At 32.0% G+C, this 16325-nt stretch overlaps 1 protein-coding gene across 1 annotated transcript in view; it reads left to right on the top strand.

Moving 5' to 3' along the window:
- LOC127738444 (uncharacterized) overlaps positions 1-16325 on the top strand; it is a 144779-nt gene that overhangs the window by 117894 nt on the left and 10560 nt on the right. The window contains exons 61-63 of the mRNA XM_052249693.1: positions 2228-3306; positions 11434-11531; positions 12010-12250. Coding sequence (XP_052105653.1) covers positions 2228-3306; positions 11434-11531; positions 12010-12250 — 1418 coding nt within the window. The remainder of the gene's footprint in view (positions 1-2227; positions 3307-11433; positions 11532-12009; positions 12251-16325) is intronic.

Here is a 16325-nt window from a genome sequence, read left to right as displayed (position 1 = left end):
GTGCATATATTGCTCTGAGCGATTCAAACGCACGTGTGATAAATCGATTTGTAAATAAAAGGTCATAAATCGGGATGCCAACATGAAGTTGTGTCAGATCATTGATCATCATTGCCGAGGACACGTAGTTATTAAACACACAGTTATTTGAAATGCATTTCGTTTAACCTGTTCTAGGAGACAAAAATAAAAAATCTTTTGTTAGATGACCACGATCACATCAGTACTTGTTAGAACCATTGTCATCCCCGATCATTGTTTCAACAGACATAGTCCGAGATTACTCCGAAGTCCAACAGCTGTTTGCCAGACTAGATGGGGGGCTGTTGTCCAACGGCCCCAGCTTGTCTGGCAAAACAGCCATTGGATGTCAGAGTAATCTGGACTACAACAGACATAGATATATCTGTCTTGGATGAAATTAATATTAAATTCACATGAATTTTTGAAAAATGACAGATTTATCTTAATTTAATGAAAACTCCATATCCCCTTGTTCGTCTATTGACATGCAATCAGAACTCTTGTGTAAGGGAAAATTTTTAAGAGTTCCAACATTCAAAGTGGTGGTATTGGGATTAGCATGCTAATAATAATTAGGGATGTGTTATTGGTGCAACCACTTCCAGTTCGAAATACATTGCAGGTTTCAGGGGCAAAAGGAAAAAGTATTTTGCTAAGTCAGAATAATGCATGTGAATGTGGTTAAATGTATTTTAAGGGAATAGATATAGGAAGGTGTGGTATGAGTGCCAATGAGACAACTCTCCATCCAAGTAACAATTTATAAAAGTAAACCATTATAGGTCAAGGTACGGCCTTCAACAGGGAGCCTTGGCTCACACTGAACAGCAAGCTATAAAGGGCCCCAAATATTACTAGTGTAAAACCATTCAAACAGGAAAACCAGCTGTCTTATCTATATAACAACAAGAAACGAGAAACACGTATGAACTACATAAACAGACGACAACTACTATACATCAGATTCCTGACTTAGGACAGGTGCAAACATTTGCAGCGGGATTAAATGTTTTAATACATTGAGATCTGCATGCATAGCAATATAATTATCTTACTCAGGATGTTGTTGAAATATTCACCTCATTCATTATGTTGATCCTATTATGGATAAATAGTTCCAACTGGATGTCAAGCAGCCAATAAACAATCATTACCATATAATGAAAACAACTATTTCAAAAGATGTTTAATATTTTTCATGGGCATTTTTTTGGAATACATACACATATTTTAATTGTATTCAACACATTTCATTTACCTAACTAACATAATTCCTCTTTCTTAACTGCATCTGATATGCTTCCTTAATATATACACATGTATGAATTTAAATGAAAATTCACGCAGTCAAAGCTTATTTGACGAAAATAATCAAAATTATACTTAACCAAAGCGAACCAAAAAGTTGGGTATGGTACAGACTGTACTACAGGCACAAATACATCAACTAATATGCATAAGAGCATGTTTATCCTCCTTTTTCTTTGAAGTAACCCAGTTTTAACATGTACAAATATTCTAAATCGCACAATTTAAAAAAAAAATTATACCGCTCGCACCACTTGTAGAGCACCCGCCTCAACAAAACTCATTTTCAAGAAATAAATACAATCAAAAAAATTTCGCTCGCTCACCCCATATTTTTTTGAGCTTTTGTCCGAAGAACTAAAAATCAAATTGGTGTGGCCTAATAAGCCTTTAAAACTGCCAAACATGTTGGAATTTTGTGCCATTAAACTTATTTAATGAACTCAGTACCTTACACTAGACAATGACTGTACAAGGTCAGGAATGTGATGACAATAATCATTAACTAATTCTAGTAGTTGATATATTATTTGATATATTTCATGTATTCCTATTTAAGTCTGTGAATTTGGACCTAAATATTTTTTATTTACTTAGTTTTTAGAAAGGATAATTCAAAGTTACCCAAGATATTTGAATTTGGATTTGATGGTGCATGCATTTCATATTTGGAATCCTACACAACCATATATTTTTAACAATATTAGTTCTAAATAAAAAAACAAATCCAGATGTTCATCCTGTAGGATATTTTTGCATTAATATTTGAACTCAAGAAAGTTCTGTTTCAAGTTATTTCTTTTATCATCAAATTTATGTTGTCTATAGCAAATTAATATATATTATATAAAGCAATATTTTTTGAGTCCAGTAAAATAAACATATTTTTGTTCAGGTCCGTCAAGTATCATGTCAGTGGAGAAAGAGGCAGTCAGTTTGCATGGATTCAGTGTCAGTTAAAGTTCATCAAACTACAGTTGTCTATATGTCCAATAATGATTCTGTCTGGGTAGATGGTGAAGAAGTCAATGTAACTGTGGAACATAGAAAACGTATTAGTATTGAAGGTGGATGTAAGTTTGTGATCCACAGACCAGAAGAATTTGTCATTCGACTTGTTGTCAACCCATTAGGCTTTGTTGTTCGTATCAGACGCCATAGTTTCTACACAAAATATATTGCTGTTGCAAGAATTAAACTTGGAACAGATTACTGTTGCAGCTCACCACCAATTGGTGGAATTTGTGGAGGTTGTATGGACTGTTCTTCATTTAGTCACAACCTTCCATGTTCCATGGATCTTACAACAACAACTCAAACAACACCATTGGCAACCACAACAACTGGCACAACACAGACAACACTATCAACAACAACAACAATGGAAACAACAACAATGAAAGTTGCAGAAGTTGGTGTTATATTTGACCCTAATAAAATAATACCAGGAGGCTCTATAGTAGAAAGTGAGGGTATTGATGAAACATTGGTGGCAGGTATCGGACCAGGTAATACTGTCTGTAATAATGATGCTTCTATGATCACTGAAAATGTGCAGATTTTCAACAGCCAGTATGTCTCCATTGAATTCTTTGTCAAGACTTGTCATGATGCAAAATGCTATGGAACAATCCTATCTTATACAAGTGAAAAAACATTTGCTATCAAAAACTATTATGGAAAAGTTGTGATTACATATGGGGATATGAAATATGAACCTGATCTTAGTCTGGAGGATAACAAATGGAGCCAGATTGCTTTAGTTTATGATGGAAATAATTATCTTGATGTATATGTATTTGATAGCAATGGAGCCTATACAAGAGATCTGATTGAACTTGATGGTACAAATCCTTTCAGTGGAAAAGGAAGACTTGCCCTTGGAAAATGGCAACCGCCACCAGATGGCTCTGAAGACCAACCAATCAGTGAAGGATTTGAAGGATGTATTGATGAACTAAGGATATGGGAAAGGTGAGTTATTTATATTACAACATTAATTTTTTGTGTTCCTTGTATTATATTTTTTTATTTATCTATCTCTCTGTACATGCATGTATGTAAAAAATACATGTATTGACTTTCTAGTGATGATCTTCTACAACAAATTTCCCCTTTTGCTCTTTCATTTTTTTTATCCCTATTTTTATTGGTTAAGGAATAAATACTGATTGGAAGAATCTTTGTATATCATATTTGTTTTTAGTTCATTATTTTGTACATAAATCAGGACGTTAGTTTTCTCGTTTGAATTGTTTTGAAGGCTGTACGGTGACCTATAGTTGTTAATTTCTGTGTCATTTGGTCTCTTGTGGAGAGTTGTCTCATTGGCAATCGTACCACATCTTCTTATTTTTAGTTATCTACCGACGAAGTCGAAGGGGACTTTAGGTTTGCATTCCATCAGTCCGGCAAATCAGTTTTCCACACTTTTTTTCGTCATCCTTGAAGATATTGATTTGAAAATTGGTATATAACTTTACGACAAAAGAGATGATTTTAGCTTCCCAATTGTGAACTTTCCATTTCTATGTAGCAACATTCCAGCAGCGCCTGCATACGGAGTATATATCTCCCAATTGATACGATATTCCCGGGCTTGTGTTTCCTATCATGATTTCCTTGATAGAGGATTGCTGCTCACAAGGACGCTATTAAGCCAAGAGTTCCAAATGGTGAAGTTGAAATCATCCCTTCGTAAATTTTAAGGACGCCATCACGAGTTGGTTGACCGTTATGGAATAACCGTTTCACAGATGATATCGGATATCTTCCTTATGTCGTAACTACAATACCCTTCCCATTTCACGAATGTGACTTAACGAACTAGACTATTTACCGGATTTGTAATAACGAAGGGTGCCACATGTGGAGCAGGATCTGCTCACCCTTCCGGAGCACCTGAGATCACCCCCAGTTTTTGGTGGGGTTCGTGTTGCTTAGTCTTTAGTTTTCTATGTTGTGTCATCTGTACTATTATTTGTCTGTTTGTCTTTTTATTTTTGGCCATGGCGTTGTCGGTTTGTTTTCGATCTATGAGTTTGACTGTCCCTCTGGTATCTTTCGTCCCACTTTTATCATGACAAGTAACAGATCAAGTTCGAATTTTGTTCCGGTCTGATGTTTTTGGGGAGAGTTATGGTCCTTGGACCTAGAAAATTCACTTTAATAATCAGTTTTCATCACTTTTTTCGTCATGCTTGAAGATATTGACTTGATATTTGTTATAAAGTTTACACCATGACAAGTTATAGATCAAGTTAGCATTTTGTTCCAGTACAATGAATTTTTAACCAGTAGGGGACTATGTATTGCCATGCAATACTCTCAGAATGCTTGTTATATTTGTTTCATTGCCTCTAGACATTATCATATCCATTAATATTGATGCAACCTCCAAATTTGAAATGTTTATAGTATACAATTGTCATGTGTATATCATTTGGCAAAAGTTTGAATTCTGATTTTATTTCAAAAAGTATTATGCAGCTGGTTATCATAGTGTTTTATAAAAAAAATGTATGTCCATCCATAAAAACTTTATTACATTTCTAGGAGGTTTAAGACTTTTACCAATATGTTTTATACTTGCCATTCTCTTTTTCTAACATTTACGTTTACACACAGGTTTAACATTATACTTACTATGTCACCCTTTGAAAGGGTTAAATGGATATATTCAATAGATAGTTTTTCATCCATGCAATTTGAGTTAGAGTTGTTTCCCTTTGCAGCTATGTTTAAGTCCAAAGAGGACAAATTATTTCATAAATCAAAGAAATTCAACCTGTTTAACTGACTGCTAGACTCCAAAATATAATTTTCTAAAAAATCGATATTTGCTTGTATAATTTATTACTAGGATTTTATGTAAGGATGTTTTATCAGACTTCCTTGTTCTACATGTATAAATTTGGTTTGTCAAATAAGTAGTTTGCCCTCTATTATAGAGAGCAAGGAAAATAATTCCAAACCGATTACATCATTGGAAACCATCTATAGGTATAGAATATTAAAGGAAGAAATAAGATAGTAGAATTAAGGATTTTTATTTTGAATTTAAATATTCTTGTATCCAATTGCAAATTTCCAGTAACATTTATTAATTTCTGAAGGTATAAAAAAGATAAGATGGCTAAAAATGTTATTATCTTAAATTTTTCTAGAAGAGAGTTAAATGTAAAGACATGCATAATTCACTTTAAAAAATATGAATAACTACATATATTTTCAGGAAATGTGGGGTTCATAATTTAATATATTTATATCATTTTTTGAAAAATATTTTAAAAAAACAGTACCTTTAGGGGTATTGTTTTATGGATATCAATTATTTCAAGTAATGAAAAGGAAAATTGATTTCTTGTTTTCTTGATAGTCAATCTTATTAAAATCTGATCTTTCACTTTGCTACTTGAGATTTGTATGTTGCTCATGTAAGATCTGAAGACATCCCATAAGAAGTCCTATTAAGAGGGGGGCAGAAGGGGTTCTGATCCCGAAATCCCGAACTCAATTTGCCCTAATCCCGAAATCCTGATCTTTAAACATTGAAATCCCGGATCACAACAAAAGAATAATCCTGAAATGATAAACATGGCCTCTAACCTCAGAAAAACAGGTCAATCATACTTTTTTCCATGGGATTACATGTCTTTTGAATATCGATTGCTATAAAACTGTTAGTTAGCAAGACATGGTGACCCTCTTGAAGAAACTGGATGACCTTTGTAGCAATGTGTGTAATGAACGAAGTTTGTATTTTGTAACAGCGGTAAGCCGTAACCGACAGATTAACATCAAATCAAATCAAATCAAATATTTTTATACAAATCGATAAAAATAAAAAACACTTCTTTTTTTTTTATCTATATAAAACATTCTTCCTTTGAATTAAAATATCATGGCAGATTTTGGCAGAATAAAAGCACAAATTTTCATTTGTAAAATAAGAATATAAATTTTTCATTATCAATTAAGTCTAAAAAACCACTATTAAAAGAAACTGCTCTAGTAAAAAGCTCTTGTCTTGCATGTGAATATAAAGGGCATTTGAGTAAAACATGTTTCTCATCTTCAATGAGTTTCTGTTGGATACATGAGTCATTAAAACAAAATCTATTTTCACAAAAAAAACCTTCATATTTGCCTGTTTCAATTCTTATTGGCGCCACACCACATTGAAATTTAGCAAAGGCGCTTTTATATTTTCGTGGCATATGAACACTTAAATAATTTTCTTTATGATATTCTTGTTTAAACAACCTATAAGTACGCAATTTACTGCGATCATTTGTGTTTAAATCATTACACCATTTTCTCTTGTACATATCAAAAACATTATTCTCAATATTTTTAATATCATTTTTATTAAAAGCACAGTTTATATTACAAAAATTTTCAATATTAAGTTCTCTAAATTTACTATGAAGTCTAAAATTCCAGTTTTTAATTTTACTGTTACATATTCTATTTGCCCATAAGAACACTTTTTTATTTAGTCTGGTATTATTCATTTTCAAAAATCTTGACCAATTTCTAAAAATACATGACCATTGTTTAATTATACATGGCATCCAGCCCGTATCTCCATATAAAGATAAATTTGGGGTATATTTTCCAACACCCATAAAAAATCGCATGGCTCTATTTTTAATTGCATTAATACATGTAAATTCCCTAGCTCCCCATATTGAGGCACCATATTCAATAACTGACATAACCAGTGTATCAAAAAGTTTTGTAAAAATTGAAAACTCAAAACCACCGTTAGCTTTACTTTTGGCAATTAACAAACCTAATGCCCTACTGGCAGACTTAGCAACAGCTTTTGCCATATCTATATAATTCAAATATTCATTTAACACTAGTCCCAGATAAGTATATTTTTCTACAATATCTATGCTATGATCATTAAACATAAATTGAAACTTTGTTCTTTGTACTGACTGGGGTCTAAAATGAACAATCTTTGACTTGCATAAATTTACAACAAGATCATTAGTGTTACACCACTGACTTAAAATGTCTAATATTTTTTGTAAATCTTTTTCATTATCACACATAAATACAATGTCATCTGCATATATATATATATATATACAAGTACAGAAATAATATCGTCATCAATAAGATCATTAATAAAAATATTGAACAAAAAAGGTGATAAAATGCACCCTTGCTTTAATCCTGAATTTACATTGAACCATTCTGTCAGATGGCCATTTATTTTAACACATGACTGTACATTCTTATAAATAGCATGTAACGCTTTTAACATTTTCGAACTTATACCTAATGACTCAAGTTTAGTGAACAATAAGCCTCTATTATCCCAATCATAGGCTTTTTTAAAGTCTATAAATGCACAAAAAGTTGAAAGCTTTCTTAATTATCTGCTTTCAATTATAGTTGTTAATGTATACAAATGATCAGTAGTGCTACAGTCTTTTCTAAAACCATTCTGTTCATCATTTAAACAGTCTAAATCATCAAGCTTACTAGTAAGTCTAGCATTAAGTACTCCACAATAAAGTTCATATGATGACGGGGCTAAAGTTATTCCCCTGTATGACATAGGATCATGTTGGTCAGAAGTGGACGACTTTGGAATTGGCGTTATCATACCCTTACTCCACAAAGATGGAATTTTACCAGAATCATAACAAATATTAAAAATATGTGTCAATGCGTTCAAAGCAGTATTATTTTTAAACAAATCAACTTGAATATCTCAGGGGATTTGCCATTTTTAGATAAATTCAAAACATTATAAACCTCATCTATTGTAATTACATTATCTAAAAACTTATCAAAAATAACCTGGTTTGAATTTAAGCTAATATTACTATGATTTTAGTTTAACATATCACAAAAATTATTCTTCCATGTATCTATTACTACATTTTGATTGTTACATAAGGAATCATCACTTAATTTTACTTCCATTGGTATATTGTTTTGACGCTCATTTCCCACACCGATTTTGCCGATCTTTCGCCAAAATTCTTTTGGGTTGCTCGCAGTGTTCATCAGTTCCTCCTGCAACACTTTTGTCAAACATTTTCCTTTTTTCCACATAAATATGGCATAAACTTTTACGGGTATTTCCTTTACATTTAGTCCAGACTACATATGGTTTTTTCCTAAAAAAATATTCTGATCCTTAATTTGACGAAAAAAAAAATTATGGTCAAGCAGATGACAAAAAAATATATATTCTGAATCCAGATACCCCCATTCCTTAGAGTGTTAAATTTTGAAAAGAATAATTTGATTGATAGCGTCAAAAAACTAAAAAAAAATGTTCGCGCTGTGTGTGAAAATTTTTTTCTGACTCAGACAAAAAACCATAACCCCCGCTTGAAGTTAGATAGTTGCTCCCTAATTTTGAAAAGATTTCATCAAAGCGTTTTCATGTTAATAAACAGACACTGTTTGGCAGCCGACCGCCCGCCAGCCAGAAGGACTGATACATGTTGTCCTTGGGGTATAATTTTTTTGTCGATAAATTCTGGAATTAGTCAAGATAAAAATCAAAAAAGGTTCTGACTCTCTTAATCAAAATGGAATTTACTTGTTTAATATTTGTTTGTTAGATTTATTGCTACATAGTTTGTATGCCCACCTTCGATAGTAGGCAGGCATTACATATTCTGGTCTGTGCGTCCGACTGTCCGTCCCGGATCATGTTAAAGTTTTTGGTCAAGGTAGTTTATGATGATGTAGAAGTCACATCAACTTGAAACATCGTACACATGTTCCTTATGATATTATTTTTCTAACTTGTATGCTAAATTAAGGTTTTGACCCCGATCGCATGGTTTACTGAACTTAGAAATGTGATATTGTATAAAAAGTACATTCACATTTTGTTCAAGGTAGTTTATGAGGAAGAATAAGTCGCATCAACTTGAAACTAAGTACAAATGTTCATTGTGATATGATCTGCCTAAACTGTATATCAAATAAGGATTTTGACCCAAATTTCATGGTTCGCTGAACATGGAAAATAATAGTGCGAATGGGACATCTGTGTACTGTGGACACATTTTCCTTGTTTATGATTTATTTGGCTTTCCAAAATTATGGTTAATAGCGTTCCTATTGAAAATGAATCCAGCAGGGCGCATTATATGCACTCCATGAATAAGAATGAATACAATGCACATGACCTTGACCTTGACTGGAATCCAAGTATGTAAAGATGTTTGTGCTGTCCTTAAACCTTAAATTTGACTAAGATCTTAAGTTCCAAGAATGCCCCTAGCACAAATTTGAGCTGAAAATGTATTTCAGTGTGTTATATTTGTACGAAAGTGAAATGTATCAAATCAGTTTTTTCTCTTCACAAATCCTATACTATACAAATCCTTGGTCAGGTTATATAGATCTAGAACAGATTATGTGAGATAACTCTAAATATTGACCTATTTTTCCTGTTTACCGATGAAATGTGTAAATAACTAAGCTCTCTGTTCAGGTAACTTAAGTTCAATTGCATTATTTTTCTGCACGAATTATACACTTAATACACATATTAAGAAGAATTTTGAACAGATATATCATGTTAAGGAGGGGTATTTGCGAAAAATACCAGTCGAGAGAATGTTAAATTTCGCGAGCCGTAAGGCGAGGGAAATTCATTCTCAAGACTGGTATTTTTCGCAAATACCCCTCAAGAACATGCTATATCTGTTTAATTACACCGAATGTTAACGTACAAAACGCATTGATGATCGTGACATAAAACGCATTGATGATCGTGACATTACAAGCGTCCAGTCGGATAGAGTATTTTTTGGCAAATACCACGGCAGAGAGGGTAAAAAAGGCATATCCTTTTTGCATATACCCCGGTGCTGTTTAAAAATGAACGATATTCATTTGATAAAAGTAAATTGGTGAAAAATACACTGGCTATCAACCAATCAAAACCCAGGATTCTTACATAAGGTGTAATTAAAGGAAAAATTGTCATCCCGACAAGCAAAAATCATGATTTTGGGAGCTTAAAATATGAAAATCGAGAATCTTGTTCACATTTTTTCCCAAAATGCCAGAGTTTAATTGTAGGCGTCCTAATTTCCCGATTTAAAAATGGCCGATCCTGACGTCCGGAAAAAGGTTCTGCCCCCCCTTAACACCAAATCTTATTTTCCCTTCAAAAGTTCCAGTATTTTTTACTTTAGATTATTAAAATGATTTTTAGATCAACTAAACTAGTATTTCTGAACATGGTCAAATTTGATGTTTTCAAATCTATATAATTTCCTGATTTTATTCCGATTTTATACAACAACCTATTTATAAACATTCCTCAACTTAGCAAAACATTGAAGTTTCATTGTTTTATTCATATTTTATATAATACATTACAAGTTGATAAAACATTAAATCATTATAACAAGCAACATTTTGATTCAATTGCATTAATTTATGCTTGTGGAAGAAACTTGTTATCAAAGTGTTTCACTCAGAATGATTGGCTGATTAAAGATTCGCATTCAATGTCCCCTTAAATCTGATAAATCAAATGAGTGTTCAGTTGCTTTTAATACTTAATATGTTATATCTAAGGGCGTTTAAAAAGCAAATTTTTGCAATATTTAAATTTTTTAGGCCCAAATCTTGATAGTTGAAATTATTTGATTTAAACGTCAAAATAAAAACATCCAAATTTTATATTAGAATGGCTCTAGTTTCTATAATATATATCCTATGGCCATGAAACTTGGCCAACTATCTTATAATTTCCTAAGCTTTGTTCATGCAAAGTTTCATTAGATTTGGTCAAGACTTTGTATTCTATTAGGTCCGAGAACACAGTTATCGTCCTTTGGTTTTTCGTTGTCTACGAATATAGTCCCTAGTGTAAACAGTGTATAACTTGCAAATTTTTTTCATACACTTTCCCAATGTATGGGGATGAAATTACATGTTAAAGGCCAGATTGCTCAATAATATTGCACAAAATAGTGGAAAGTTTTGACACTGACATAAAAACAAAGATGGAAGCCTGTAAATGCTGAGTTTAACTATTTATTTGCCTTAAAGAATTATTATGTACTATATAATTAATGTTAATTTTTAATTGAACAGGTATTTAGGTTTGATGGAGATAAAGTCCCACTGGAGCAGAACCTACAGTGTTGATGATCAGGGTCTAGCTTCATTGTGGACATTCAACGAAGAGCAAGGTAAAGCAATCAATTATTTTCTTCATGTGGTCTACATGTAAGGAATTCTATCATATTGCCAAAAAAAAAGAGAAAAAATGGATGAAAAGTCATGCATCAATCTCAAAAGCTATAAGAACAATAAAGAATTTTTAAAAAAAGTTCTTTTATATATAAATATGAATAGTTGAGTCTTAAAAACACTAAGAAAATCAATAAAAAGAAAAACCAATACATTAGGGAGTCCAAAATCTAAACACAACAGTTGCACTTGCTCATTCCCTCTGTTGATGAAGGCTGGCATGTTGTCAAACATACTATTTCCCTCAAATTTGTTTATAAAATAATATGGACTTAATCCTCTTTCACAGGTAACACCTGGCTTAAATAAGAGGACTATTAGAGATTAGAAAAATTGTTTTGTAGTTGTAGATTTTGATTTCATTCATTTAAATTTGACATCCTTATAGAATAAGACACTGTCAATCATTACTTGTAGATGGTACATGGACTGCTGAAAAAAGTGGAATTGTATTGAGAAATCCAGTAACCCCTTTCAGTGGTGGTGTTGAGAGTTTATCAGATGCACCCATACCCTATGTGTCTGCACCTGTATCCATCTCTATCCCACCCTTTCTGTCTGCTTTTGGAAAGAGAAGAAAACGTTCAACCGATGACATACATATATATTATCCTCAAGATCTGTGTGAAGATATTTTCACTACAAGTAGTTTTGCAAGGTATGTTTTGTTGATTGAATTGTTGTATTCTAAAGGTCACGCACTTTTATAATTAGTCCAATAGTCTAACACTCTTTTAAACTGTCACAGTTAAATCTTATTGGTATTCAAAAAGTGGGGTTGATGTTATAATTGAGTCAGTCTTTCTTTTGGATATTCATGTACTGGAAATTCCAGATTACCTAGTTGTCTCGTAACTAAAAATACCCTATACATATGTGACAACAGATGTTTTTTGGTTAATTATATCAATGAGTTCCTGTCTCATTTTATAACCAACATTGCCTTTTATTTATACAGATAACCTCTTAATCTTTGGGTTTACAAATACAAGATTATGTATACGGGATAAATGAACCCCTCTGAATAGAAAAATATCAATTGAGCATTGGGAAGTCTTTCACTTAAGAATGTGAATTCTTATCCAAACTAATCACCGGTCACTAAGAAGCCTTATCACCTTTTTTCCTTTTTTGCAATTTTTAATTCCCTATTTGGGTGAAATTTACTTGATTTTGAGTCCTCAAATAGTCATATCCATGGTGTATTGGAGGAAAATCTTGATATTCATTTCATTAAAGACATAGGAAAAGCATTGGTTTTAAAGGGGCATTAGCTACGAGATGTGCAAAAAATTAAAATATGATTTCTTTTCAATCATTTGTGAAAGGGATATAATGAAATAATAATTAGCTTTTAGCAACCCATTTGGTTCAATTTTGTCAAAATAAGCTAAGAAACATAGTGAATAATTTGACCTCATTGAATCGGTTTTCATGTGACCTCCAATTTAACCCCCTAGCTGGAGATGGGTTACACATGTATTCAGCTATTAAAAGGAAAAGAATGTCAACATTGAAAGTGAAACAAGGATGAACCATTTGGTTGACTAATTCTATCCACAAAAAATCATTCTTATACAGGTAAAAACGGTGATGAACATACTTATTAACCTACAATATGAAATCAAACAGACCAAGAATATTCCAATTGCACGTGGTCGCTATCTGTTTATATTTATATTTATGTTTATATCGGGTTATATGAACGTCGGCAGTCTTCGGAAGACATCTTGATGGTTGATTAGATGTCGTCTAGACAAAAATGCACACGAATTGTTGATGCATATTATCGAGTCTATGCATTGTTAATTGTTTATTTTAGACTTTTTAGCTCACCGTTCATTTCGGAACGTTGAGCTTTTGCCATCACTTGGCATCCCCCGTCCTCGTCATCCGTCCGGTGTAAACTATTTCAAACATCTTCTCTGAAACTACTGAACCAATTCCAACTAAACTTAAGCTGAATAATTTTTAGGGTATCTAGAATAAAGTTTGTGTTTTATTTTCTGTTTCATCAAAAAACATGGCCGCCATGGCTAAAAATAGAACATAGGTGTAAAATGCAGTTTTTGGTTTATATCTCAAAAACCAAAGCATTTAGAGCAAACTGACGTGGGTAAAAATGTTCATTAGGTCAAGTTCTATCAGCCCTGAAACTTTCAGATGAATCTAACAACCCATTGTTGGGTTGCTGCCACTAAATTGGTAATTATAAGGAAATTTTGCAGTTTTGGGGTATTATCTTGAATATTATTATAGATAAAGATAAACTGTAAACAGCAAAAATGTTCAGCAAAGTAAGATCTACAAATGAGTTTCTATGACCAAAATTGTCAATTGCCCCCTTAAGGAGTTATTGCCCTTTAAGGACAATTTTACACAATTGGTTTATCATGTTTTCTAACTTTAAAAAATCTTCTCCTCTGAAACTACTGAACCAAATTAAATCAAACTTAAGCTGAATGATTCTTAGGTTATCTAGAATAAAGTTTGTATACTATTTTCTGTTTCCTTGGAAAACATGGCTGCCATGGCTAAAAATAGAACATAGTGTAAAATGCAGTTTTTGACTTATATCTCAAAAACTAAAGCATTTAGAGCAAATCAGACGGAGGTTAAAGTATTCATTAGGTCAAGGTCTACCTGCCCTGAAATTATCAGCCAAATCCGGTATCTGATTTTTAGGTTATTGCCCCTGAATTGATGATTTTAAGGAAATTTCGCAGTTTTCGGTTATTATCTTGAATATTATTATAGATAAAGATAAACTGTAAACAGCAAAAAAGTTCAGTAAAGTAAGATCTACAAATAAGTTTAATATGACCAAAATTGTCAATTGACCCCTTAAGGAGTTATTGTCCTTTAAAGACAATTTTTCACAATTTGTTCATCTAATCTAGTTTGCTTACTTTAAAAAATCTTCTCCTTTGAAACTGCTGAATCAATTTCAGCCAAACATGGGCTGAATGAGTTTCAGAGTATCTTGTATGAATTTTGTATTTTATTTCCTTGTACGTCAAGAAAAACATTTTTTTCTTTTAAAGAAAATATGACAGATACAAAGAACATTTAAATGGCATTTTTAAGCCACTCATTAATACATATTGAAAAGCAAAAATAATCATTGATGAAAGATTTAAGCAAAAAATTACAGGTGAGCGATTCGGGCTCTTGAGAGCCTCTTGTTTGTTATTGGGATATACCTTTTAGTATTATAAATCATATATTTGAATTTGAGTCAAATCATTAAACATTAATTTGACAGCCAATGCCACTTTAAGGAATAAAACTGTTGCACAGGAACGCACTAAAGGAAAAATTTAAGAAAAATTTCTATGATTTTCCATAACCATTTAAGCTATGTTCAAGCAAGTTACCATGTGTTTAAAAAGTTCAAAAAAGTTTTTTTAATGTCTGGTAAATACATGCCAACTTGAAAGATAAACTTTGGAGTCAAAGCTATACTCTGTAATATGTATTAATACATTTTCATTGACTTTATACATTACTTTATTTTCCATTTTATAATACGTCCTTGTCACAACTGTTTGTCCATACTAAAACACATTGATAAACCAACTAAGAAAGCATGACAATCCGGAATCCATCACTGGTAACAAAAAAAATCTAAGATATAATTATTCCCCTCTTGCAAAGCAATCACTGCAAAGGCTACATCTTACTTTATAGTTTGACATTGCAAGAATTTAAAAAATCATTTTTTCCATATCAATACAAATTCCATGTTGAGAAATAAGAAGGTTGATTACAGAAGAGAGTTCATCTAGCACCTAATGCAGAAAACATATTCTTACTCTTAAATAACAAAGTATAATATCAATTTAAGAAAACCCAATAAAAGCTTTTTGAATTACCTTCACTTATATTCTTCACCAGAAAGCCTTGAAAGTATAAATAAATATAAAACTTTTTAGAGCATATAAAACTAAAACTGTAGAAGCTACCTTTTAGAATTGGAGTAATATTCTGCATATTGATAACAAAATGAAAGTCAGTGAAAAATTTAGAAATTCTGATATTGATCTTTGATCCAATATCACATAATAACCAGTCTTCTTGAGTGAAATTGGTATCCAATATCACATAACAACTTGTCTTCTTGATTCAAATTGGTATCCAATATCACTTAACTTGTCTTCTTGATTCAAATTGGTATCCAATATCACATAACAACTTTTCTTCTTGATTGAAATTGTTATCAAATATCACATAACAACTTGTCTTCTTGATCGAAATTGTTATCCAATATCACATAACAACTTGTCTTCTTGATTGAAATTGTTATCAAATATCACATAACAACCAGTCTTCTTGAGTGAAATTGGTATCCAATATCACATAACAACTTGTCTTCTTGATTGAAATTGGTATCCAATATCACATAACAACTTGTCTTCTTGATTTAAATTGATATCCAATATGCAAAACAACTTGTCTACTTGATTGAAATTAGTATCCAATATTATAGAACAACTTTTCTCTAATTTTTGTGCTATTTTCACAATTCTTGATCGGTGTGAGAAAAATATTACCTCACTAGTGAAATATCTGTTCTCAGCAAATGATTGGTTGAAATTTAATTATGACGTCAAATTTTCTTGGTTTCTTCTGAATTTTTCTATTGTGACGTCATGAAAAAAGGCGACCATGCCAGATGACGTCACATATAAAGAACGGAACTTTCTGCAAATCTTTCAAAAGGAAGGATAAAA

This window comes from Mytilus californianus, unplaced genomic scaffold, assembly GCF_021869535.1.
Source record: "Mytilus californianus isolate M0D057914Y unplaced genomic scaffold, xbMytCali1.0.p SCAF_1, whole genome shotgun sequence".
Taxonomy (NCBI): domain Eukaryota; kingdom Metazoa; phylum Mollusca; class Bivalvia; order Mytilida; family Mytilidae; genus Mytilus; species Mytilus californianus.
Note: the sequence above shows the minus strand (reverse complement) of the source record. Positions and strands in the feature narration are given on the sequence as shown.